The following is a 26,604-nucleotide window of genomic DNA, read 5'->3' on the forward strand; positions in this document are numbered from 1 at the left end:
CATCACCCTGATCCCCAAACCTGAAAAGGACAACAGAAAGAAGGAAAACTACAGGCCAATATCACTGATGAACATAGATGCAAAAATCCTCAACAAAATTTTGGCAAACCGAATACAGCAATACATCAGAAAGATTATACACCATGATCAAGTGGGATTTATACCAGGGACACAGGGATGGTTCAACATCCACAAGTCAATCAACATGATTCACTACACTAACAAAATGAGAAACAAAAACCACATGATCATCTCAATAGATGCAGAGAAAGCATTCGACAAGATCCAACATCCATTTATGATAAAAACCCTCAATAAAATGGGTATAGAATGAAAGTACCTAAACATAATAAAGGCCATATATGACAAACCCACAGCCAACATCATACTCAACGGACAAAAACTGAAACCCATCCCTCTCAGAACAGGAACAAGACAAGGGTGCCCACTTTCACCACTCTTATTCAACATAGTACTGGAGGTTTTGGCCAGAGGAATTCGGCAGGAAAAAGAAATAAAAGGAATCCAAATAGGCAACAAAGAAGTAAAACTCTTGCTGTTTGCAGACGACATGATCTTATATATATAGAAAACCCCAAAGAATCCATAGAAAAACTATTAGAAACAATCAACAACTACAGCAAAGTTGCAGAGTATAAAATCAACATACATAAATCAGTAGCATTTCTATATGCTAACAATGAACTAAAAGAAAAAGATCTCAAGAACTCAATCCCATTCACGATCGCAACAAAAAGAATAAAATACCTTGGGATAAATTTAACCAAGGAAGTGAAAGATCTATACAACGAAAACTACAAGACTTCCTTGAAAGAAATCGACGACGACATAAAGAGATGGAAAGACATTCCATGCACATGGATTGGAAGAATAAACATAGTTAAAATGTCCATACTACCTAAAGCAATCTACAGATTCAACACTATCCCAATCAGAATTCCAATGTCATTCTTTACAGAAATTGAACAAAGAATCCTAAAATTCATATGGGGCAACAAAAGACCCCGAATTGCTAAAGCAATCCTGAGAAAGAAGAACAAAGCTGGAGGCATCACAATCCCTGACTTCAAAACATACTACAAAGCTACAGTAATCAAAACAGCATGGTACTGGTACAAAAACAGATGCACAGATCAATGGAACAGAATTGAAAGCCCAGAAATAAAACCACACATCTATGGACAGCTTATCTTTGACAAAGGAGCTGAGGGCCTACAATGGAGGAAAGAAAGTCTCTTCAACAAATGGTGCTGGGAAAACTGGACAGCCACATGTAAAAGAATGAAAATCAACCACTCTTTTTCAACATTCACTAAAATAAACTCAAAATGGATCAAAGACCTAAAGATTAGGCCTGAAACAATAAGTCTTCTAGAAGAGAATATCGGCTGTACATTCTTTGATATCAGCTTCAAAAGAATCTTTTCGGACACCATAACCCCTCACATGAGGGAAACAATAGAAAGAATAAACAAATGGGACTTCATCAGACTAAAGAGCTTCTTCAAGGCAAGGGAAAACAGGACTGAAACGAAGAAACAGCCCACTAATTGAGAAAAAATATTCACAAGTTATTTATCCGACAAAGGGTTAATCTCCATAATATACAAAGAACTCACACAACTCAACAATAAAAAATCAAACAACCCAATTACAAAATGGGCAGGGGACATGAACAGACATTTCTCCAAAGAAGATATACGGATGCTCATCATCACTAATCATCAGGGAAATGCAAATCAAAACTACACTACGATACCACCTTACACCTGTTAGAATGGCAAAAATATCCAAAACCAAGAGTGACAAATGTTGGAGAGGCTGTGGAGAAAAGGGAACCCTCATACACTGTTGGTGGGAATGCAAACTGGTGCAGCCACTATGGAAAACAGTATGGAGATTCCTCAAAAAGTTAAGAATAGAAATACCTTATGACCCAGCCATCCCACTACTGGGTATCTATCCTAAGAACCTGAAATCAGCAATTCCAAAAGTTCCATGCATCCCTATGTTCATCACAGCATTATTCACAATAGCCAAGTCATGGAACCAACCTAAGTGCCCAGCAACTGATGATTGGATAAAGAAGATGTGGTATATACATACAATGGAGTACTACTCAGCCATAAAAAAGGACAAAGTTGTCCCATTCACAACAACATGGATGGACCTTGAGGGTATTATGTTGAGTGAAATAAGCCAGACAGAGAAAGACGAACTCTGTATGACTCCACTCACAGGTGGTGGTTAACATATGGACAAAGAGAACTGATTGGTGGTTGCCAGGGGAAAGGGGGGGATGGGGGGAGGGCACTAGGGGTGAAGTGGTGTACCTACAACATGACTAATAATGATATACAACTGTAATTTCACAAGGATGTTAACTTTCATAACCTTAATAAAAAAAAAAAGAAAAAGGTAAAGTTCTAGCAGTAAGACTGGAAAAAACCCATATAGTAATTTAGGAATAACAAAAATTTAAAAAATATTTTAAATGATGTATTTTGTTAAGTAATTTATACAGAATACAAATTAAAATAAACTTTTCTTAATTGTTATAATGCAATTTTGGTGCTTTAAAATTTCCTGCTACGGTTTCTTCCATTACTTCTTTATAAACATGTTGATACAGAAATGTATCTGCTATAATAACCCTTAATTTAGTAACTGTTTGAAAGCATTTTTACTTCTTCATTTATTCTTTCCTCCAAGCCAATTACTCTACATCTCAGTGCATATGCTCTGAGACTCCTCAGGTGTCAGCCAGGACGACTCTGCCTGTCCGGAATGACTGTTAAGGAGCACGTTAGACATACCTCCTGCCCTAACCCGTCCAGGAGTTGCTGCTCTGTGAATAATGCTTTTTCCATTCTCGAATGCTTTCATACATTTACATTTTTCTATTCCACAATATCCCTGTGGAGTTCATAAAGCAAGTATTTTCAAGTTAATCCTGATGAAATGGACTCTATATAATATTGTTTATATTATTTCATTGAACTCAAACTGTGTTGTCATGAAGATGGTTTGGAAAAAAAAGTAGGTCAAAGGTGGGATCTGTGATAGAGCAATTTTAACTATAATGGTACTGGTATTTGGATTTAATCCATATCTCTATTTTACAATGGGAAACTAAAGCCAATAGAGGTTGAGAGACTTTCTCAGGATTAGACATCAACTACTAATACTTATGTAGACAAAAGTCTAATCTAGTTCCTTAAGAACTTGCAGTCTAGTTAGAGGTGGCCTACACATATGAAAAACTAAATAAAAAAATTAAACAGTAGATAAGTACTGAATGAAATATTTAGACAGCAAATATAATCAGTGTTCAGAGAAGAGAGAACCCTTGCACTGGGGTGGTCAAGAAGACTTCCGGAAGCAGAATGACAGACTGTGGAAGAGCCCAAGGCCAGGAATGAGGAGGTCTGAGCTCCAGAGGCAGCTCAGTCAGTGCCTCACCGCGTGATCCTGAGCAGTTCCCCTGAGTTTCCAGTTTTCCTCATATGTCTAAGAACAGGATTAGATTTTTTTAAAGTCCTTTTCAGCTCTCTGATTCTACATCCATCTTAAATGTTTTTTAGAGTGAGTCAGGAAAATGGACAGACAATTACCAAGCAACAGAATTCTACATGTCGTGTATAATTACACATGTCATACATATAATGAAAGGGCCTGCTTACCCTGATTTGTGAGGAACTCACTTCAACTAATTCCCTCAACGACTCAGGACGTCCGGAAGAGAGAGATCGAGCACTTGGTGCTGCAGTGATTTAAATGTTTTCAAGTGGGGAGCATAGTATACAGGGAAGAATGCTGGGCTGAGCCAGGACACAGTGATGAACAGGGCAAGGTCTTTCAGGTAATAAGTGGTGGAATGCAAATCCAACTCTTTTTCTAGTGTTCTTTCCAAAATATGATGTGGCTTCAGATTCCTCTTTTCTCTTTGATGTTTCTCAAACCAGGAGTCCACATTCCCTGTCTTTACTTCTTCATTGCTCATTTACTGCTCAAACCACTTTAATCAAGACTCTGCTTATATGACTCCACTGAAACTAATTCTGTTAAAAAAAAACCCAAAAACCAATGACTTTGATTGCCAAATTTATCAAAATTTTTTTCTTTTTAGTTTGTGTCCTTGGGGTGTTAGAAAATCATAGCCTACTCAACCATGGTCATAAAGGTTTTCACCTATTTTTTAAATGAGAGCTTTAAAGTTTTTCATACTTGGGTTTTTATTTGATCTGGAAATAATTTTTGTTGTATGGTGTGAAGTAGGGGTTCAATATGTATTTCTGATGTGATATTCCATTCCCTCAGCACCATTTAGTCTGTCTGCACTAGTCTACAATATCTGCTTTCTGTGTAAAGTTTCCCCATATCCATGGGATACTTCTGGCTCTCTATTTTGTCCATGGGTCTGTCTATTTGTGTACTACTGTAATTACTATGCTTTGTAATAACACTTGATATCTGGAAAGGCAAGTTCTATCACTTTCACTCTTGTGTATTTTAGGTCCTTTGCTCTATCAGGTAACTTTTAGGATCAACCGGTGAAGTTTCACAAATAACACTGTGCAAATTTTGATTAGAACAGCCTTATCTTTATGGATGGATTTAGGAAGAAGTGACATCTTTACCATGTAGAAAGTTTCTGTCCATGAACATAAACTATTTTTCAGTTCCTCTTCAATGTCTTTCAATAAAATTCTGAATTTTATTGAAACCTCCATAAAGGGCTTATACATATTTTATTATTCATTCCTGCAGTGTTTGTTGTTATGGTAAATGGTATATTATTTAAAAATTGTTTTTGAATAGGTAATACAACCTATATTCAATTGCTGACTCCTTTTCTTACTGATTTCTAAAAGCTCTTTATAATTTAGGGAGATCAGATGCAAACTGTTTCTTTCAATTTGTCATTTGTCTTTACTTATTTTATTCTCCTGGAGGTCTTTTTCATCCCAATACTACACGTTAACTTTCCATGGTTTCTTACAGAATTTTAATGCTTTCATTATGAACTTCAAAATCTCTGACCCATTTAGAATTTATGGTGGTATAAGAGATATAATGTCTGAATCCAGCTTTTTTCCTCAGTTCCCTAATTATTCCCAAATCACTTAATGGATAGCTCACCTGAGTGGTTTGAGATTATTCTTTATAACAAATTCTCTTTTGTATTTGGATGTATACTTGACTTTTCCATTCTATTCCATTAGACTATCTCCTCATGATCATCCTGTTTTAATTGATAAGATTTTATAATATGCCTTAATATCTAGTAATGCTAGTCTTCGCTTCATGGTTCCCTTTTTCAGAGTTTTTACAGCTATTTATGTTTATTTTCCCACATGTACTGTAGGATCGACTTGTTTAAAAAAACTTCAATGGAAAATTTTTGGTATTTTTATTGGGATCATATTAAATTTTTAAATAAACTTAAGGAAAACTGACCTATTTTGCTTTAGATCCTTCTTATCCAAAACATGGTAGATTTTTCTATTTGTATAAATCTTTTGTGTGCTTCATTAATGTTTTAAAGGTTACTTCATACATCTTGCATATTAATTAGCTTAGTACTAAGTATTTTATCTTTTTTGTGTTGCTACTGTGAGTTGAATCTTTTCTTCCATTATGTTTTCTTTTTGGTTGCTATCTATATATGGAAGCTGTTGGTTTCTGCTCCATTACTGAATTTTCTTACGGCTTTTTACAGTTTCTCAATTAATTCTCTTGGGATTCACAGGTATTCAACAATGCTGTCTGTAAATAGTGTAAATAGTAAGTTTAACCCCTTCTTTGCAAGTTACCACTGATTTCTTTCCCTTGTCTAATTGTATTGCCTGTATTGATAAATAATAATGGTGATATTGGACACCCTTGTCTTGGTACTGACTTCACAGATGCATTAGTGTTCTCTTGCTATGCAACAAACTACTTCAAACTTGGCAGCTTAAAACAACACACATCTATTATCTCACAGTTTCCATGCAACAGGAGTCCACACGTGGCTCAGCTGGAAGCTCTGCTCGGGACTTCACAAGGCTGCAGGCAAGGTGTTGGCTAGGCTACGTTCTTTTCTGAAGCTTGGGGGGGGGGGTCTTCTTCTAGGCTCAGGTGTTGTTGGCAGAATTCATTTCCTTGCAGTTATAGGATTGGAGTCCACTTTTCTTCCTGGCTATCAGCAGGGGGCTACTCTGTAGAAGCTTCTTTTGGTTCTTTGCCATGTGACCCTCTCAGAATATGGTGGCTTCCTTCTTTAAGGCCAGTAGGAGAATCTCTCAGGGAAATGTTGAATCTTTTTTTAAAGGACTTTCCTGATTAGGTCAGGCTTACCCAGGATAACCTTTTCATTAACTCAAAGTCAACTGATTACGGATCTTAATTGTATCCACAAAATCTCTTTTACCTTTGCCACATTTCATTGGTTAGAAGCAAGTCACAGGTTTTACTTGCACTTAGGGGAGGGGATTATACAACAGTGTGGATGACAGGGAGTGAGAATCATGGAGGTCATCTTAATCAGAATTCTGCCTACCACTAATGCTAACGTTTCTAGAGTTTCCTCATCACGCATCATGTTTATTATCCAATTTCTGTTTATCCTACTTAGTGAGTTAAAAAAATTTTAGAATGAGCATTGAATTGTGTGAAATGCCTTTTCAACGTCTATAGGAATAATCACAATTTTGCACCTTAGATTTATTAATTTACTAATTTGAATCTTCCTTGCATTCTTAGAATAAACTGCCCTTGACTGTAATGTTTGTTACTCATTCAATGTTCTGCTGTATTCTGCTTGATAACAGTTTTAAAAGATTTTTGCATCATCAATATTCTTAGGTATCTGGTCTGGCTTTTCTTTTTCTGTGCAATCCTGGCAGGTTTTGGAATCAGTGTTATGCTGTCCGTCCTGAAAAAATGTAAAAGTTTTCCTTCTTTTTCAATACACTTGAACAATTTAAAAATCATTGGAATTGTCTGTTCCTTAAAGAGTTGGTAGATTTCTCTATGGAACTCTTCTTATTTTGCATGAAGCTCTTTGGACATTTTTCTAAATGTCTCTTGTAGAAACTGTATTAATTTTTGACTCACAGAACCAACTGCTTTAGGAAGAGGACTCATACTCCTGTGAGGTTGGCTTTCCTTTTCCTCTTTTGGCAACTTCAGGAAGCCCCAATTAGCCAAAGATGACGTTCAATCTCTTTCACACAGCCCTCTTACTACCTTCCAGTCTCTTCTTTTAACACCATCCATCTCAGTCTCAGTACTTCAACAACACTGAACTGCGTATAGTTCCTGGGCCTCTTCTTATCTGTTTTATACTGCCACACCCTTTATTCACACTGTGCTATTTTCCAGAATTGCCCTTTGTCATATATTTATTTTATCCTTTAAGACTTACATCAGGAAGCTTCTTCTCTAGAAAGCCTCCCTTGACCTGAGTTAGCTATCCCTCCTCTACTCTCGATATACTGACTTATAATTATCCCTGTGTGTGTCTATCTCCTCCATCAGAATGTGAGATCCATAAGGATGAGGACAGTGACTTCTTATAGTCCAAGTATGTGTGTGATAGGTACTTAATCCATGATTTTTGAATGAGTGGAAGTATGAACGTAGAGAAGATTAAGATGAGACAGAGAATTAGCTGACAAAGTATTGGAAGAGTTTTCATAAGAAAGAGACTTGTCCTCTTTTCTATATAAAGTGGTACTAGAGTCATTAAATGAAAGTTATTAGCTTAATATGTAAGAATCTTTTCACAGTTGGAGTTATTCAGTGATATAAAGGTACCTCACGAAGCAGTGGCCTTTCTTGTCCTAGAAGAATTTAAAGCAGAGTCTGAACATCTTTTAGGATGCTATAAAAAATATTGCTGCATTGAGTTTTCAAGTGATTTTCAAGCTGTAATCCTTAGAGCCCTATGGGTTCCAAAGAGATGCTTCAGGATTAAGGGTGAAGTGAGGGGAAAGGACAAGAAGAGAAGATCCAGTCAGATGAAGCTCTGAACCCTCTACTTTCCCTCTACAACAACAGCAGCTCTGCTCTTTTGCTTTGTTTTGACATACTGGATTTTCATGCTACAATATGGTTTGAATAAAGAGCCCCACCACTGTTAAAAACATTTGAAAACCACTTGCCTGGCCATTTCACTTCTATATATATATATATAAAACCTGTGTGGGTTATATAAATATATATGAGTTAAAAAATATATAAATAACTCACAGTGCCTTGCACATAAGTCACAGATGCTCAATCAATGCTGCCTGCTCTGTCTTGCTCATTTGCCCTTCAGTCTCCTCAAAGTCTCTTATAGAATTTAGCGTTCTATTGATAATTAGATGACCTGTTTCTTCAGCTTCCTTATGAGCTCCATCAAGGCAGGCAGTGCATGCTTTTCTTCTTTGTAGCTCCCGCAGCACCCTAACATTGTATTCCCCCAATAAACCTCTGAACACATAAAGAAATAAAGAATTGATTCCAGCTTTTCTGACTAAGTAGCTACAGTAGAAACAGAACAGATCAAAATTATATTACCTGATTAAGAATACAGAACTTAATGGTGTAGGAGGAATGAAAGAAGTGAATTAAAACATCAAGGACTCAGGCAAAGAGAACAGAAATGGGGGTTCTGTTGCATCCTCTGCCAGGCTAGCATGGGTTAGTTAAGCCCTCTCAGCAAGCCTATAACCCTTTTCTTAATTCAGGGAGCTCAGGACCCTTAGGCCTACTTTGGTCTAGATTTTTGGTACAGATGTCTTTTGAACATTTTTTTCTGCTAAAATAAAGACATTGGAACTATGAGCTCTACTTCTTCCTAAAGCCTTCGTGCCCACTGCCCTCAGCTTTGTACATAAGGCTGGCTAACATTCCAGAACAAGTTTATCTTAACTGATTAAGGGAGAATTGTACAACTGCCAAGTCCCAAGCCACATGGGATATATGCAGGCACTGGGTTCCAAAGATCAATGGTAGCTTTACCTCTAACTTTTCATTATAAAAGTCTCTTGTGGTATAATTAAGTGTAGCACGATTTGTGTTTTCTCCTACAAGTCTTTTGCTATCATTATTTTCTTCACTGACAATACCAGGTTTTTTCCCTTTGGTTTCTAGCAGATACCGGAACTGCTTCTTCCTGTAGAAAGACAGTAAAGAGATTTAGAGAGTTTCTTATCAGATTTATTAAAATATGTCTATTTTTGTTGACTTTATAGGGGAGCATATGCTCTTTTCAATATTTGTTTACGAGTTTGAGTTTATCATTTTTTGAGTCAGTTCAATATCTCAATCTTTCTACTAATGAAGCTATTCAACCCAAATTCTTTTGATTCATAACTACCAATCATCAACGTAAATCTCTCAAGCATTTTTAAAGTGAAAAAATTCTACCTTAAAAAAATAATCAACATAAAAATAAAATAATCACAGAGCACAAAACAACTCTATTAAAGATGTAGTTGGCCAAACTTTCAAAATCTTCATATCTCATAAATCATACAAATAGTTCATAATTCCATTATGCAGCTCAGTAGTATTACTCATAGGTAGAAAATGGGAGGGGATACTGGTTTAAGTATAGGCAAAAACAAAACAAACAAAAACCCAAATACCTCCAACTGTTAGCATATCAGGGCAAGATCCCAGTAGGAGATAAGCAATGAAAAAGGAAGCCTCATTTGATGATGAAGAACATAAGTAGTGCTCCTTGCATCCCTTACAGACCCTTCAGCCTCGAATTGCAGAGGACTGCAACTCATCCTCCAGGAAGGTCGCATTCTGGCTTCCACCACTAGCGTGTCTCTACATGAAGTGATGTGACTACTTTACCGTGAACTGTGAACTGAAGACTGGGAGCAGAAGAGGAATATATCTTTTAAAATATCTTCCTTTTCCCAATTTAAAAGTATAACACAATCGTTTTAGAAATTTTAAGTACAAATTTTGAAAAGCCTGAATAGATAAAAATCATTGATAAAGTATACCTCATAAATCTATATAAATCTATAACACTGTTTACATTTGATATATTTCTTTCCAGACTTTTTCTATGAATTTTTGTAAAAAGCTGAGATTAGAAAATTAATAATTTTAATGAATAAATAAAACTCAATTGTGATGTAGATCACAATTTACCTAATCGATCTTTTTGATTGGATCTTTAAGTAGTATAATTTTTTCACTTTTATAAAGAAAGAAATAACATATAGATCTTACCTGCACTTATTTTCTGTATTGATTTTTTAATTACAAAAGCAATGTACACATATATTTTATATTACTTTTATTAGTCTTTTCAAATAATCACCTTTTCATTAATTCTGTTTATAATGTCATTATTTCTTTAACTTTCTTCAGGATATTTTGCTGTTCTTTTTCTAACTTTAGATAAACGTTTAGCTCATTCATTTGCAGCCTCTATTCTTTCCTAATATACCTATTTCAAGGCTAAAATGTTTCCATTTAGCACCACTATAACTTGATCCTACGAGTTTTGAAATGTGCTATTTTTATATTTCAGTTCAAGGTAGTTTCAAATTTCCATTATGAAATTGTCTTTAACCTGTGGGTTATTTAGAAATGTTTCTTAATTTTCCTGGCTAACATTTTGTAATTGAATTAAAGCTTTTAATTGCATTTTGAACAGAGAACATGGTCCAAGTAAATCTTTTGGAATCTGTTGATGTTTGCTTTATGGATAGTATCTGGTCAATGTTTATAAATATTCCGTGTAGACTTGAAAAGGATGTACATTCTACAGTTGTTGGGGGTAATGTTCTCTAAATATTCATTATGTCAAATTTGTTAATCATATTGTTTAAATATTTTATATCTTTTTTTCTATTAATCACTCAGAGGTATATTGAAACTTCCCACTGTAATTGTGGATTTGTAGTGCTGTCAATTTTTGCCTTATAAGTTTTTAAGGCTATGCTAATAGGTGCATACCAATTAAATTAGCAAATTTATTTTTATATTTCTGGCAAACTGAACCTATTATCATTTTGAAATGATCCTCTTTATTTCTAGTATTGCTTTTAATCTTAGTCTATTTAGTCCTACAGTTTTTATTTTGATTAGTATTGATGTTGTCTTTTTCCATATTGTAACCTTATATTTTAGATGTGTCTCTTGTAACAAATATAGTTGAACTTCATTTCTTTTAACTTTTTATTGAGATTATGATAGTTTACAACTTTGTGAAATTTCAGTTGTGCATTATTGTTTGTCAGTCATGTTGTAGGTGCATCGCTTCACCCTTTGTGTCTACCTCATCCCCCCTTTCCCCTGGTAACCACTAATCTGTTCTCTTTGTCTACATGTTTAACTTCCACATATGAGTGGAGTCATACAGAAACTGTCTTTCTCTATCTGGCTTATTTCACTTAACATAATACTCTCAAGGTCCATCCATGTTGTCATGAATGGGATGATTTTATCCTTTTTCTATGGCTGAGTAGTATTCCATTGTATATATACCATATCTTCTTTATCCAATCATCAGTTGATGGGCATTTAGGTTGCTTCCACGTCTTGGCTATTGTAAATAATGCTGCAATGATCATAGGGGTGCATGGGACTTTTGGAATTGCTGATTTCAAGTTCTTTGGGTAGATACCCAGTAGTGGGATGGCTGGATCATATGGTATTTCTATTTTGAATTTTTTGAGGAATCTCCATACTGTTTTCCATAGTGGCTGCACCAGTTTGCATTCCCACCAGCAGTGTATGATATGAATGTCATTTTCTTATTCAGTCTGACAATCTTTGGCTTTTAACCAGAACAATTAGAACATTTACATTTTATCATTGAGGTAGATTGATTATATTGATGGTCATAATTAATGGCTCCCTTGACTCCATGTCCCTGACAATGTGATTTTGAAGTTAGGTAACGTCTACTTCCAAGTCCCTTAAATATTACCCTGTGACTTGCTTTGACTAACAATGTGGGAAATGATGGTGTATCAGTTCTTACCCTAGTTCTCAAGAGGCCTTGCATGTTTCTGCTCTCTCTTCAAATCTTGCCTCTGCCATGAAAACAAGCCCAGGCAGATTTCTGGAGTATAAGAGACCATGTGGAGCAGAGACAAGTTGTGTCTTCCTAGACCAGCCTATAGCCGGCAAACCCCCAAACAAGTGAGAGAGTCCAGGTCAGATCAGCAGAGCAGCCTACCCAACCCACAGGCGACTGCAGATACATGAGGGCCCCAGATGAGGGAAGAAGAACCACCCAGCTGATCTGTAGACTCAGGAGGGAAAAGACTTCTTGTTTGAAGCCACTGAGTTTTGGTACAAACATAATTGCTGATACAGTAGTATCTAGCTTAAATCTGACATTTTATTTTCATTCTATTTGATCCACATGTTCTATGTTTCTTCTTCTCTTTGTCTTCTCCCTATCCTCTCCCTAACCCTCCCCACTGCTCCCACTTACTAGCTTGAACGCTATATACTCTATTATTCTTTGGTTACCGCAGACATTACAGCATGCATTCTTAACTTACTAACATCTAAACTTAATTACTGTATCTCCATCCCAGACAATACAAGGACCTAGATTACCATGTCTCCATTCACCCCTTCCCAACCCCAACCCCCTACTGTTGGAGTGTATTCTAATTCTATATTTTTAAATCCCACAGCACATTATTAATGTTACTTTATACAGTCAATGTTTATTAAGATTTAGTCCACAAATTTATCCCACTTTCCTTGCTCTTTAGCTCTTCTTGCATGTCAGACTTTCTGGGATCACTTTCCCTCCGCCATAATTACAGGCTTTATAATTTCTTTTAGTGCAGGAATACTATGGGAAATCTCTTAGGCTTTGTTTTTATTATTTTGTTTTAAAATGTTTTTATTTCAACTTCATTCTTAAAAGATATTTTTGCTCTGTATAGAATTCTAGGTTGGCAATTGATTTCCTTCATTATATTGAATATATCATTCATTGTCCTGTCTTCTGGCTCCCCATACTGCTGTTATAAGGTCAATTGTTGATGTGCACTCTTTTGAAGATAACCTCTCTTTTCCTGGTTGTTCAAAAATTTTTCACTTATAGCTGGTATTCTATAGTTTCACTGTAATGTGAGTAGGTATGTACTTCTTTTTATTTATCAAATTTGGAATTGATTGACCTTAATGTGTAGATTAGTGTATTTCACCAGTTCTGAAAAATTCTTAGCCATTATCTCTTTAAATATTGTCTCTATCCCATGCTCTCTATTGTGTCTTTTTGGAACTCCAATCAAGTTTCTAACTTACTCCAGCTCCAAAATTTCTTAATTGTTTTTCTATATGTTCTTCTTTTCTCTTTGTGCTGCACTCTACAAAATTTTCTCTAGACTATCTCCCAGTTTATTGATTCTCTTTTCAACTGTGTCTAATTGGCTATTAAATTTCTTAATTAAGTTTTAATTTTGCTTATTATATTTTTCATCTATAGAACTTCCTTTGGTTTCCTTTCAGATCTGCTGGATCACTTTTTTAAATGTCCTGTTTTCTCCAGATATTTTCAACTTTGTCTTTTATATCATGAAATATACTAGGCATAGTCATTTTATAATCTATGTGTGATAATGCCAAAATCCAAAATATTCATAGGTCTGTTTCTATAGTCTATTTTTTTGCTTCTAGTTCTTACATATGGTGCCTTATTTTTCTGTGTGATGGTTTTGTTTTGTTTTGTTTCTTCATTGTGTGCTGGTCATTGTCCTTAAAACTTATCCATGGGATTCTCTGAGATAGGATGAAAGCAACCTCCTCCAGAGAGGAGCTGCATTTTCTTTTCCCAGGTATCTAGAGATAGTACTGTCTAAACTTTGATATTATTTTAAACTATCCAAATATTATGAATTCAGGCTGCAAATCTATATGAAAACTGGTTTTTGGTTACAACTTCTTAGAGACCACTTTACCCCTTTTCTGCTCATATGAAGGCAACACTCCCTAGAAAATCCTGAGAGTGGGGAGAAAGGGTAGATTTATTTCTGACACACTCTTTTTTTTTTTTTTTAAAGATTTTATTTTTTCCTTTTTCTCCCCAAAGCCCCCCGGTACATAGTTGTGTATTCTTCGTTGTGGGTTCTTCTAGTTGTGGCATGTGGGACGCTGCCTCAGCGTGGTCTGATGAGCAGTGCCATGTCCACGCCCAGGATTCGAACCAACGAAACACTGGGCCGCCTGCTGCGGAGTGCGCGAACTTAACCACTCGGCCACGGGGCCAGCCCCTATTTCTGACACACTCTTACTCTCATTGTGTAGCCATAGGTGATCTAGCTTAACCTTGGGAAGATCTCAATTTATATTCGCCACTTTAGATGGTGTCTTGGGCTTTGATTCCTATCCTTCCTTCTTTACAGCTGGCAAACCAAAATTTACGTTTCCTTGAAATGCCTTCAGGTCAAACACAGTCTCTGTGCCCACCTTACTTCTCAATGTTCTAATTTTCCCATAGATCTTGGCATAGTAATTATGTTATACCTTGTCAGCTCTTCGACATGTTTATACAGTTTTTATTTTATCTGGCATTTTTAGTTGTTTTTAATGCCAGCGATGGTCAAAACAATCTAACTCACTGTTTTCAGAAAAAGAAGTCCAATACATTCTCAATGAAAAGTTTCAAATTGTACAGACACACAGCGTAAAACTTGAAAACTGCTCTTCAACTACACCACCACCACTCCTAACATCCATACCCTTCCAAGTGTTCATCCTTTCAGCCCCCTTTCTATGCCTCTATATTTATATGCAAACATATTTATTCTGTTGCTTTTAATAATAACATTGGGTCATAAAATAAATATTGTTTTATGCTTTATTTTATTCAGTTAACTATCTGTCTCTGGGTCATTTCATGGCAGAACAGGAGATCTATCTCAATTTTTTTTCTTCTTTTTTTACAGTCATATAATGACTGTAATGTAGATAGTGTCATATAGATACTACATCCATTGTGTATAAGTATCATGATTAATTTAGCTTTTTCTATTAACAGGCATTTATTTCTTTCCAAAGTTAGGCTACTGCAAACAATAAAGCAATGGCAGCCTTGTATATAAATCTTTTGTGCCTATGTGTGAGTATTTCAATAGGGTACATTCCTAGTATTAGAACCTCTGGGTTCAAAAATATGATAGATATTGCCAAACCACCTCCCTGCAAAAGTCTGCATCAAGTTTACTGCTACCAACTGTGTAGAGAGTATGTTGCCCTGAATACTAATAAATCCCTGATATTGTTGTTTTTAAAAATTTTAAGTTAATCTCATTGGCAAAAATGGCATATCATTATTTTAACTTAATTTGTATTTCTCTGATTACAAGTGAGTTCGATCTTTTCTTATCTAATCGGGCCATTCTTATGACCTCTCTACTCATATGCTACCCCTTTTTTTCTTCTATTGTGTTGACTGTCTTTTTCTTACTAAATTTGTAGAACTTCTTTAAAAATTTGTTAAATATGGGGGCTGGCCCCGCGGCTGAGTGGTGAAGTTCGTGCACTCTGCTTCAGCAGGCAGCCCGGGGTTTCACCAATTCGAATCCTGGACACGGATATGGCACTGCTCATCAAGCCATGCTGAGGCGGCATCCCACATGCCACAACTAGACAGACCCACAACTAAAAGTACACAACTATATACTGGGGGGCTTTGGGGAAAAAAAGGAAAAATAAAATCTTAAAAAAAAAGACAAAAATTTGTTAAATATGTTGCAAATATATTCTCCTTGTCTGCTCATGTCTTTTGACTTTATGATGTCTTTTATTACATAAAACTTCAAAATTTTTGTGAACTAAATGTTTCAAACCTTATGAAAGTATTAGAAAGCACAGCAGAATATTTTCATAAACATGGGATGATGAATACCTTCCTAAAATACAAAATTCATCTTATTTAGGTTCCTGAGAAATGACATTGGGATTTTTGATTGGGAACTTAATAAATTTGGTATTTAATTTGAATAAACTGGCATCTTTCCAACATGAAGTCTTAGAACTCATTAATAACGTACATCTCTATTTTATAGATATCTTTTTTATTTCCAATTTCACTGTTCACTTCATAGTTACTTTGTGTCAGGTGGATTTCCTGGTATTTTATAGTTTTTATTGCCTCTGTAAATGGGATACTTTTTCTAATACTATTTTTAATAGTTTACCATTGGCATGAGGAAATGTTAATTGTTTTTGTGTGTTGATGTAGCATCTGGCTTCCCTGTTGTATGTTCTGGTTAATTCTAAAAGTTTAAAAGCTGAGCTCTTGGATTTTTCTTAGAAAACTGTCTATATAAAGAGTCAGTTTTTCTTTTACTGGTCAACTGTTCTTTTTTCAATTTCTTCTTTAAAAGGTGTGCTATCTTTATGAATTTCTTTCCTCCCTTTTCTTTTACTTTACTTTGGTATTTTCCTTGAATTGAATTGTTTCTTGAATTGAAAGTCTGACTCACTAATTTCTAATCTTTCTGGTTTTCTAATAAGTACATTAAAGATATATAATTTCCTCTCAGTACAGTTTTAGCCACATCTCACAGGTTTTATCACATAGTGCTCTTGTTGTCAAATTCATTTATATGTGATTTATGACTTTAATTTCTTCTTTGACCCAAAAGAGTTAAAGTATTTTTTTAAATCCTTTAAAAAAAAAGGATTACAATAATAATTATGAAAGAAGAACAAAAAGGGGCTGGCCTGGTGGCACAGTGGTTAAGTTGGCATGCTCCACTTTGGTGGCCTAGAGTTTGTGGGTTCAAATCCTGGGCGTGGACCTACACATTGCTTGTAAAGCCACGCTTGTAAAGCTATGGTAGCATCCCATATATAAAACAGAGGAAGATTGGCAGGTATGCTAGCTCAGGGACAACCTTTCTCAAGCAAAAAGAGGAAGATTGGCAACAGATGTTAGCTCAGGGTCAATCTTCCTCACATACACACACAAAAGTACAAAAACCAAAAAGCTTTCAGCAGTGCACGCAGACATACAGTGAAAAGCAGGCTTCTACATGCTTTGGAAACTTAGTGTCTTCAGCTCAACTCCTAGAGGCAATCATTGAAAAAAAAATTAAATAGTTTTAAATTACACAAGGATATCTGACATAAATGCCCTATTTCTCACAAATTGCAACATACTATACAATTGTTCTATATCTTGTACTTTTATTTTCTAAGACATTTTAAAGATTGTTTCATAATGGAATCTCTAATTATTTTTAGAGCTGCAAGTAATTAGTTCTCTATTAATGGACATTTAGTGAGTTTTCTTATTTTTGTTATTATAAACACTGGCTGCAATGGAATCTTTGGACACATATATTTATGCTCATGTAAAAAACTATCTGTAGAATATTCCTTTAAGGGAAATGACTAAGTCAAAGGGCATATACATTTAAAATTTTTTAGGTATTACTAAATTGCTGTGAAAAGGTTGCATCAACTTTCATTACCACCAACAATGCCTAAGAATCCTGTTTCATCATGCTGTGTGTCATCAAACTCTTAGTCTTTCCTCACAAAGTTATCTCACTGTTTTAAAATTTTCACATCTATAACTTGGATTGAGGTCAAACATCTTGTTTTAAGTTTAAAGGCACATGTATTTTTTTTCCTGGGAACTTGCTTCTCCTGTTTTTTTGACTTTCCAATTACAACTGGATATGTTTTTGGCTCATTATTTTCTAATTTTATGATATTATGATTAGAGAAAGTGATTTGCATAAGTATGCTTTTTGGGATACATGGAAATTTTCTTTCAGCTTAATATATGTTCAATTTTTGCAAACATTTCATAGGTGTTTGAATAGAATATATATATATTTTTCTGAATTGGGAATAAGGTCCTAGGAAAAAAATTCTAAATACATTTATTTAATAAAGTGTGTTAACTGTGTTACTCAAATCCTCCATATTCTTTTTTATTTTGATTTATTTGATCTAATGATCAAATAGATTAATATCTACCACAATAACTGTGAATTTGTCAATGTAACTTGTTTTGTTGATAATATTTAGAAGCTATGATCCTGGTTATATTGTTTCATAATTATTATCTTTTTTGGATGACTGTAGTGTTTGCTGTCATCAATTCTATTATCACTAATATTAACATTCCCATATCTGTTTGTTGTTGTTTCTATTTGCCAATTATATATTTTCCATCCCTTTATTTTCAACCTCTACATATTGCTTTCTTTAGGGGTCTCTCAAACACAACTTGTAACTCAATTTTTAACCCAATCTGAGAGCTACTATTTATTAATAGGAGAATTTCATTCATTAATATTTATTGTGATAACTGACCTGTTTACTTTTCTTTTTTCTTCCCTTCCTGCTTTTTGTTGGTCAGTGTTTTTGCCTTTTAGTGGTTTAGAAATTGTACATCTCATCTTTTATTCTAATGGTAGCCCTTAAAATTTTAATACACATAGTTAAACATGTATTTTTTAATAATTTCTGGTATTAATTAATACCTATTATCTCTCCCAAACAGAGAAAGGAACTTAGCAAACTTTAACTTCTTTTCTCTTAGGATTTTCTGGAATTTTAATTCTAAGGTTATGAAAATTTTTTTACATTATGCATTAATATTTTTTAGACAACTCTATTTTTCACTGATTTCTTTCCACAGCATCATTTCTTGAATTCATTGCTTCCTACTTCTTGCATTCCTGTTCCTTTTGTAGCAGTACCTCCCTTGGTATTTTTTTTCAGAATGCTTCTACGGATTTTTATGGGGCTTAGATTCCACCAATCAGATACACTTGGGTAAGACTGAAATCAGAACTGAGCTAAGTGGGGAAGTAGGAGTAGCACACAAGAAACCCATTTTGTTGGTATAAATTACAGCAGGGCAACATGGCTTTGGAGCCAAGTTCTAGAGAGCAGAGTGGGAAACTTCCTGATCCCCAATGTAGTTAAACTGGTACAATCCTGCAGCTTGCAGTTGGGACAATAAACAGTCTCCTGATCACCCAGCTCCCCGACTGTAGCAAAAGTGACAGTTTCCTTGGTGGGCTGGTTCTGTGGTATCATTCTGGGAGTCATCTCTGGAGGCTTAGTCTAGAGACTGCTTCTCCAATCCTTCCAATGATTTTGTAGACAACTAATTCTTTGTATATCAATTGTTTTCTGCTGGCTCTAGCCAGAGTGAATTCTCTTATCTATAACTGACACACCATCCTTGACTTTCCTCCTTCCCTCCATGCCACATCCTGTCAGTCAGTGTGTTCTGTCAGGTACACCTCTTCTAAGTACTTTTCAAATTATCCTCTTCTCCATTTTCACTGTCTTAGTTCAGGCCCTTATGATCTCTTTCCTGGACTACAGACTAGCCTCTTGATTAGTCTCCTTTCTTTCCTTTTTCTAGTGCAACAGTAACTCTACAAAACTATAGAAATTAAAGGTTACCTGGCATCACCCAGAATTGAAATCAGACGGTACTGGGGTAACTCAGAAGATGCTACATGTGCTAGGATTCCAAAGAGCCTTTCAGCCATTATCATATCATTCTGTGTCACCTGAAGGGATACAATGGAGAGGAGTCCAAAATGACACTGTCTCTTAGCTTGATACAACTAGCATAATTCCAAAGAAAGTCCAGATTAAATATTTTCTTTTAGTCCAGGAAAGTACATTCTCCTGGGCTGTAAGAAGAGAGTTCTCATTGATATTTCTTTTTCTTCCTTGAGCTTAATTAAAATGAAGATGTACAAATGTAGCTCATGGTAATGGAGGACGACTGAGAGGTGATGAGTTAGCTCTGACTTAGAAGCCATGTTTCCTGAGAATTATACCTGAGATACTTTAAATTCTTAACGATTTTTTTTTTCAGAAACCCTATGGCTTCTTGGAGTAGAGTGATTTGGGGGGCTGGGAGGAAATTCTCAAGTTCAATGGAACAGATTCATTTCAATAATGTGTCAAAGGTAAGCCAAGGTGTTGTTCACGCCTTGCTCCTATAAGGATAATTTTGTGCCTTCCTGAGAGATAGAACATTGTACTAGCAAGGACACTCTTGTTCATTCTGAAGTTACACTTTTCTTTCTCCCCGCAAGGAATAAATTGTCGTAGGTGTTCCCTGTGAGGGATCATTTCCATGTTAACCAAGAAAGTACTAAAAGCTAAAAGCAGGACTTACATTAATATCTGGGCACATTTTCTTTAATATAAAATGAGGTTGCTTGCATTTTAAATACTATTCGTTTGTCTGTATAATTCAGCCGTTCCCAATCAGTGGCCATTTTGGCCCATAGGGAGCGTTTGGCAACATCCGGAGACATTTTTGGTTATCACAACTGGTGGACGGGTGCTACTGGCATCTAGTGGGTAGAAGCCAGGGATGCTACTAAACATCTGACAACGCATAGGACAGCTCCCACAACAAAGAATGATCTGGCCCAAAACATCAACAGAGCTGAGGCTGAGAAACCCTGGTGTAGTTAGATTTTGGATCGTTAAAAAATTCATTCTTAATGCTAGCTGTAATACACCTCACAGGCATTTTCTGAAGAATAAACCCAAGCATCTTATACACATGAATCAGTCCAGACTGACTCACTCCCTTCCCTTCCCTAGACCTTCGTAGTTAATGGGACTGCTGCTCCCTCAGATCCCTCTTTAGCTGACAACCAAGTTGTTTGGTCTAATATAGTCACCTAGTGGCCAGTGCAGGTCACTACTTCATCTTTTCTTCCTGTTGCTCATAATTCAGTTTAACTCTACCTCAAGCAATACATTTTCTTTTATACAAAGAGAAGTAGAAATATAGTATAATATTATATTGTCAAGGATGAGATAAGTAGCTTTATTTTACGTCTTTTATTAAAGGGTGAAATATCCCTTGCGTTGACATTTTTGGAAGTTTAAATCAGAATAAATTATATTGGTTCTTTCTAATTCTTCTCTACTTTATATAATTATATTATACTATTCCCTTCTATTTCAAGGTTCTCTAATAATTAGTACACCTCTGGCAGTGATCTATGTCTAGATCACTATGTCTAAATACACTATTTAGGGTTAATCAGGATAACAGTTCTGCCATTAATGAGGGAGAATTACTCACCTAGAGCCAAAATAACCATTCTATTTCCAGTCCAGTTAGCTTTGGAAACCTTTGGGACTAATTATTAGATCTGGCCAGGGACTCAGGACCTCTCTGGGGAATACTAAGAAGTTATACAAGAATACACAAGGCTGAACCAAATCTCTTGAGAACTACCTGGAGAAATTAACAGTCATCTGAAGGTTCCAGATTTGCCCTACATCTTCAAAAGACGGCTGACACTGGTCACGGGCCTCCCATGGTTGATGGAAATTTCACATGGTTCTTGTGTACTGACCCACAGACCTCCAGTCTCCTAATAGTAAGCTGGATTTTTGGAGTTCTAGGCCAGAGATCCTTGTAGTGTATCAGCTGCAGGGAAATACAGGTGCTATCATGGCCAAGTTGATTACAGTTCACCCTACAATAAGGAGCTCTTCTGAATTTTAAGAGATAATCACAATAATACTAAAGGCATATTAACAATTTTTTCCTTTGGGGGATTATTTGAATTCAGCTCAGGAATTCCACCATACAATAGAAAGAAACATAGTTTCTCTCTTTTCTTCCAAAGTAATATTTAAAGAGAACATGGTCCTTGGATAGCTGGGGGATTACCCTTGTGACAAGCTTAGCAGAACTGATCTGAAAAATAACTTCACTATCTGTAAAACGATTTTCCAGGTATTTGGGCTCCAGGCCTGAGTTATACAATGCAGATGTGCCACAGGCAGCTCATACAAACTACTAACAAAGCAGTTCAGAGGTTCACTTAGGCTTGTTTCGTTTCCTTTTTCTCTCCTCTTTACTTTTTCTTCTTTTACCTTTCTTCCTTGCTTATTTTTCCTTCTCATCTCCTTTCTTTTAAGTCGCTCTTCCTTCCCTATGTACATTCTCTTGTTTTTCTATGCTATTCTTCCCAGCCTCTACCATGCCCCTTACCAGCTTACATTTGGGTGTTACTTCCCCATCCCCTCCTGCATGCCAGGCGGTCTGCACTGCACTTTGAAAAACACAAAAGATCCTATTACCTATAGAAGTGTTCTTTTTTAAACTGTCATCCTACCAACATTTTACATTTCTGAATGCTTACAAGCAAGAGTAAAAGTATTTACTGTTCTCCATGAATTGGTTACTATTTTATTTTCAAAATTTGTCTAGTGCTTTAGAAGTTTTTGGATAAAAAGATTTTTAGGGGCCGGCCGAATGGTGTAGTGGTTAAGTTCACACACTCTGCTTCAGTGGTCTTGGGTTCACAGGTTTGGAACCCCAGGAACAGACCTACACACCATTCATCAAGCCATGCTGTGGCAGTGTCCCACATACAAAAGAGAGGAAGACTGGCATAGATGTTAGCTCAGTGCTAATCTTCCTCAAGCAGAAAGAAGAAGATTGGCAACAGATGTTAGCTCAGGGCCAATATTCCTCACCAAAATAAAGAAGAAAGAAAAAAAGATTTTTAGCTTTTTCATATTTTAAATGTCAAGATTAAAAAAAATTTTTCTCAAAAGTTCTCTCATGAGAACTTAAATTCCTTACCATTTTTATGACTATTTCCCCTACAATGGAACATTTTTATTCTTAGTGTTTAGCTTACCTCTGTTCCATTTATCTTCTGCATACTAAAATGGCTCAGCCTAAACAGTACATAGTATTTCCAGAGTGTGAAACTGACAACTGGATTTCCTTGAGGATCAATTGTCAACTGGTCAATGCGACGGAGTTGTGCTAGTGCATTAAATTGCTGCAGCATTACAAGATTTGTTTCCTTGAATTTAAGGTGCTGCAATAAAAAAACACAAAAAAGAGCTGAACATTGAGTTTAACTATCTTAAAATATTAACATGAAAGCTTCAGTGATCATTCCCCAAGTAAATCTGTAAACTTTAGGCTGAGCTAACATGTTTTCAATTACACTAAATCAACTGAATGTACTAAATTCACATAACTTTAATCCATCTAGTGCATCACTGATGGAATCCATTAATCTACCCAATATTGCATTCAAAGTGCCTTTCTACAAAGGACATCCCTCTATTAACAAGCTAAGATTCTTACAAGTTATATAAATATACAATAATTCAGACTCTTTCAGGCATTACAATGATTTTATATGCTTTACGCTGAGATTAAATCTACAAAAGAAAGATTAGAAATGAAAATTTCAGAACTTTATAAGTAACAGGGCTCACAAGCCTTCTGAGAAGAATTAGTCAGCCATCATTACTTGTATCTTGCCAATTACTATGTAGGCTAGTTAAACTGGCTACAGGAAAATAAAATCATTAAAACTGAAATGTTAATGTAAGTGTTCTGTCTGTGAATTTGGATGATCTTTTCTAAACATACCATCTCCAATTCTATCTTCTAGGGAAGATGATATGGCAAAAGAAAAAAGCACTATAAAAGGGCAGGTGAGGGAAATCATTTAGCTAACAGAAAAACACAACAATAATACAAACTCAAGAGAGACTTCATTATGGAAACCACAGTTTCCGCAAATGCATACTAATAACACAATAATACCATAATTGGAAAGGAAATTTTAATGAGCTACTAAAATTATTTTAAATATTGTTAGGGGACTACTATAAAAATCATATATAATGTACATGTCCCACTAATACCAGGTACAGCAGATGAATATATAATATGGAGTTAGGTGAGATCCTGTTTAATGCTTTATAAAGTAGAACTATATAATTTGAATAAAATTATATTAATCCTTTATATTCCATAAAGAATCATTTTCCAGAGAGATAACTTCCAGTATTAACAGGAAACTGCAAGGCCATTTATGAATACTAATTTAAATTCCAGATTCAGAAAACGAACACAAAAGCTTAGTCTCCCTGCCAGACAGAAACTACACAAATAAAAGTTAAAACAAGTCTTTGGCCTGAACACACAAATCATAACTGAGAAGAATTTAAATATACTACCAAAAGGAGATGTTTACCAGAGAATTGGGAAACTTGATCTTCAGTTTGGGAAGCACTTGGACGATTTCATCAAATTCTATGAAAGTGAAGGACACTGTTGTCACCATTCCTGCTGTTTGAACGCTCCAATTCCGATCCAGGGACTCCAGCGCTCCTGAGCCATACAGGGAAAGCGTGTCCCCATCCACTTCTACAAGGTGTGTGTCTGTGACAGATAAACCTTGTAAAGCATTGCCGAGCGCCGAGTCCAGAGACCTGGGAAACCCAACATACAATTTTAAATGAAAGTCTAATCATGCACAGTAAATAAAAGAATGTAAAGACCTATTGGAAATCATATTGGAAATTTTATATTCACTTTTTCATTTCAATAATTAAACCCAGAGCACCAAAGACTAATTTTCAATGGAATATCTGGAAGTTTTGTACTCTTCTAGTCACATACTTTAATTCAAAAAAAGAGGTACATGTCCACAAAAAAGTACTGCCTTTAAATTCAAATTATTTATATCAATTTATATTAATGAAAGAGAATTGATATTCTATTTAGTTTTAAAACAATCCATTTAATATATTGTAGATATCTTTTCATGTCAATACAAATAGGTTTTCTTAAGTTAGAAAATACTCCACTGTTTGGCTGGGGAAAAAAACAATGTATTTTACAAAACAATATTTCTACAGTAAGAGCCATATAATACAAAAATGTTTATAAAACACTTGGGAAGACACATAATAACTGTTAACAATAGTTTATCTCAAAGGTTGGAAGGGTAACTTTGACTTTCTATTTTTGGATACTTCAATGTTGTTTGAAATTTTGCAAGTGTATGTATACTACAGTTATAAGCAAGCAGTAAAATCAATGAAGATTTCCTCCCCATCTGAAACAAGAAATGATGAAAAACAATATTATATTATATATTAAATATATTATATTTATTAAATATTTTAATAAATTAATTATATATCATATTTTATATATATTAAATTGTATATAAAATCACTTCACATACTCTACTGAATATAATAATTGCTATTATTTCCAAAGTAGAATCCATATTTTCTGTAAAACGTTACCTAAACGATAGCGAAGGAAAACAAATAGCTCGATCCAACTCAAATTTTCTGCTTTGTGAATAGAAACGTAACTATTTGTTTTATGCAGTCTCAAAACTCTGACAACGCTTGGCTTCTGTTCTACGTGTTTTCCTTCTGGGATTTTTGCTTCCAGACAGTATTTATTTGCCCTTATTGGTATCAGTGCCTTGCCCTCCTTTGTGCTCCTGTGGAATTTTGTACACTGCCCCAACACATCACTTCTCACAAGCTATCATAATTACATGTCTACAATTTTGTCTCTCCTATCAGATAGCGAGTTCCTCAAGGCTAAAGACTATACTTTTTCATCTTTGGGGGCACTGGGGTCTAGTGTGGGCTCTTAAAGATCTTTGAAATTTTTATAATGCTGTTGTTGGGACCAAGACTGACAAAGCATCACCCTCTTGGTTTATCATGCTTTACTAGACTTCTATGTACCTACTTCAGAGACACCAGTTAACCTGTAACACATTTGTCTACACAATAACAAGCTGGGTAATAACATCAGTCAATTCTAAGTAAATATGCAACCAAGAAAATACAAAAAAGCTTGATTTCTGCCAGACTAGTGCTCAAGACAATGATTATTATATGACAACAATTCAATGAGCAGTAGTATATGAAGAATCTTAGATGATAATCCTGAAAGGTAAAGGCTGATAGTAGAACAAAAATAAGATGAGAAACAAGATTTCCTTATATTGTGCTTTGTGCGAAAGCTTTGTGTTGTGCTATGTAGAGCATATAATCATTTCATCCCCCAGGATGGAGGATAAAGGATAAGAGTTAGATTTCACTGCTACTAAAATAAAGAAGGCTTGATGAAAAGAGTGCATACTCCCATTACAGCACTTACCACGATGTGCTGCGATTACCTGTTTACTTGTCTCTCTTGCTAAATCTTGTGATCTTTAAGGGCTCAAACTTTGTCACATTCACTATAGTAGATCCAGAATCTAGCACAACTCCTAGCACATGTTGTGCTCAACAAACACTTCTTGAACGGCTTAACGAAGTGAGACAGTTATAAAGTTTTGTATGAGTATCTATTGAATCTTAAAAAGGATGTTCCAATCATAAACTGGTTTGAGCAAAGAGGCAGAATCAGTGAGACAGACACAGAAAAGGGTTAGCAAGAAGGTCTTCTCAGGTGAGGCAAAGACAAATAATGAAGAAGTAAGGTCAAGGCAAGAAAAAAAGCTAGCTAGTCGATGTAGTGATGCCTGATGGCCAAGATACCCAGCAAAAGAAGTTTGTTTTAATGTAAAAATGATGGGGAATTAAAGCTATGTACAAAAAACATGAATAAATCCTTTGAGAAGTGGTGTTTTATATGATATATTTGGAAGTGTCTTGCTTTTCTCTTTCCATGTGATTAAAAGTTTAAGAATATAAACTACAAAATGAAAAGCGTATCATCAGAAAGGGATTACTTATTTTGTGTAAAGGTTAGTCAAGCAAACTGTTGGGAAAATGAGCGAAAAAATAAAA

General features: G+C 35.3%; 1 protein-coding gene across 9 annotated transcripts in view; it reads right to left on the reverse strand.

Moving 5' to 3' along the window:
• LRRC49 (leucine rich repeat containing 49) overlaps nt 1-26,604 on the reverse strand; it is a 137,880-nt gene that overhangs the window by 8,061 nt on the left and 103,215 nt on the right. For all 9 annotated transcript variants that reach the window (XM_014848223.3, XM_014848222.3, XM_070498953.1 and 6 more), the window contains 4 exons: nt 24,030-24,267; nt 22,668-22,853; nt 19,435-19,544; nt 9,016-9,169 (listed from right to left, as the gene is read on the reverse strand). In XM_014848223.3, coding sequence (XP_014703709.1) covers nt 9,016-9,169; nt 19,435-19,544; nt 22,668-22,853; nt 24,030-24,267 — 688 coding nt within the window. The remainder of the gene's footprint in view (nt 1-9,015; nt 9,170-19,434; nt 19,545-22,667; nt 22,854-24,029; nt 24,268-26,604) is intronic.

This window comes from Equus asinus, chromosome 2, assembly GCF_041296235.1.
Source record: "Equus asinus isolate D_3611 breed Donkey chromosome 2, EquAss-T2T_v2, whole genome shotgun sequence".
NCBI lineage: Eukaryota > Metazoa > Chordata > Mammalia > Perissodactyla > Equidae > Equus > Equus asinus.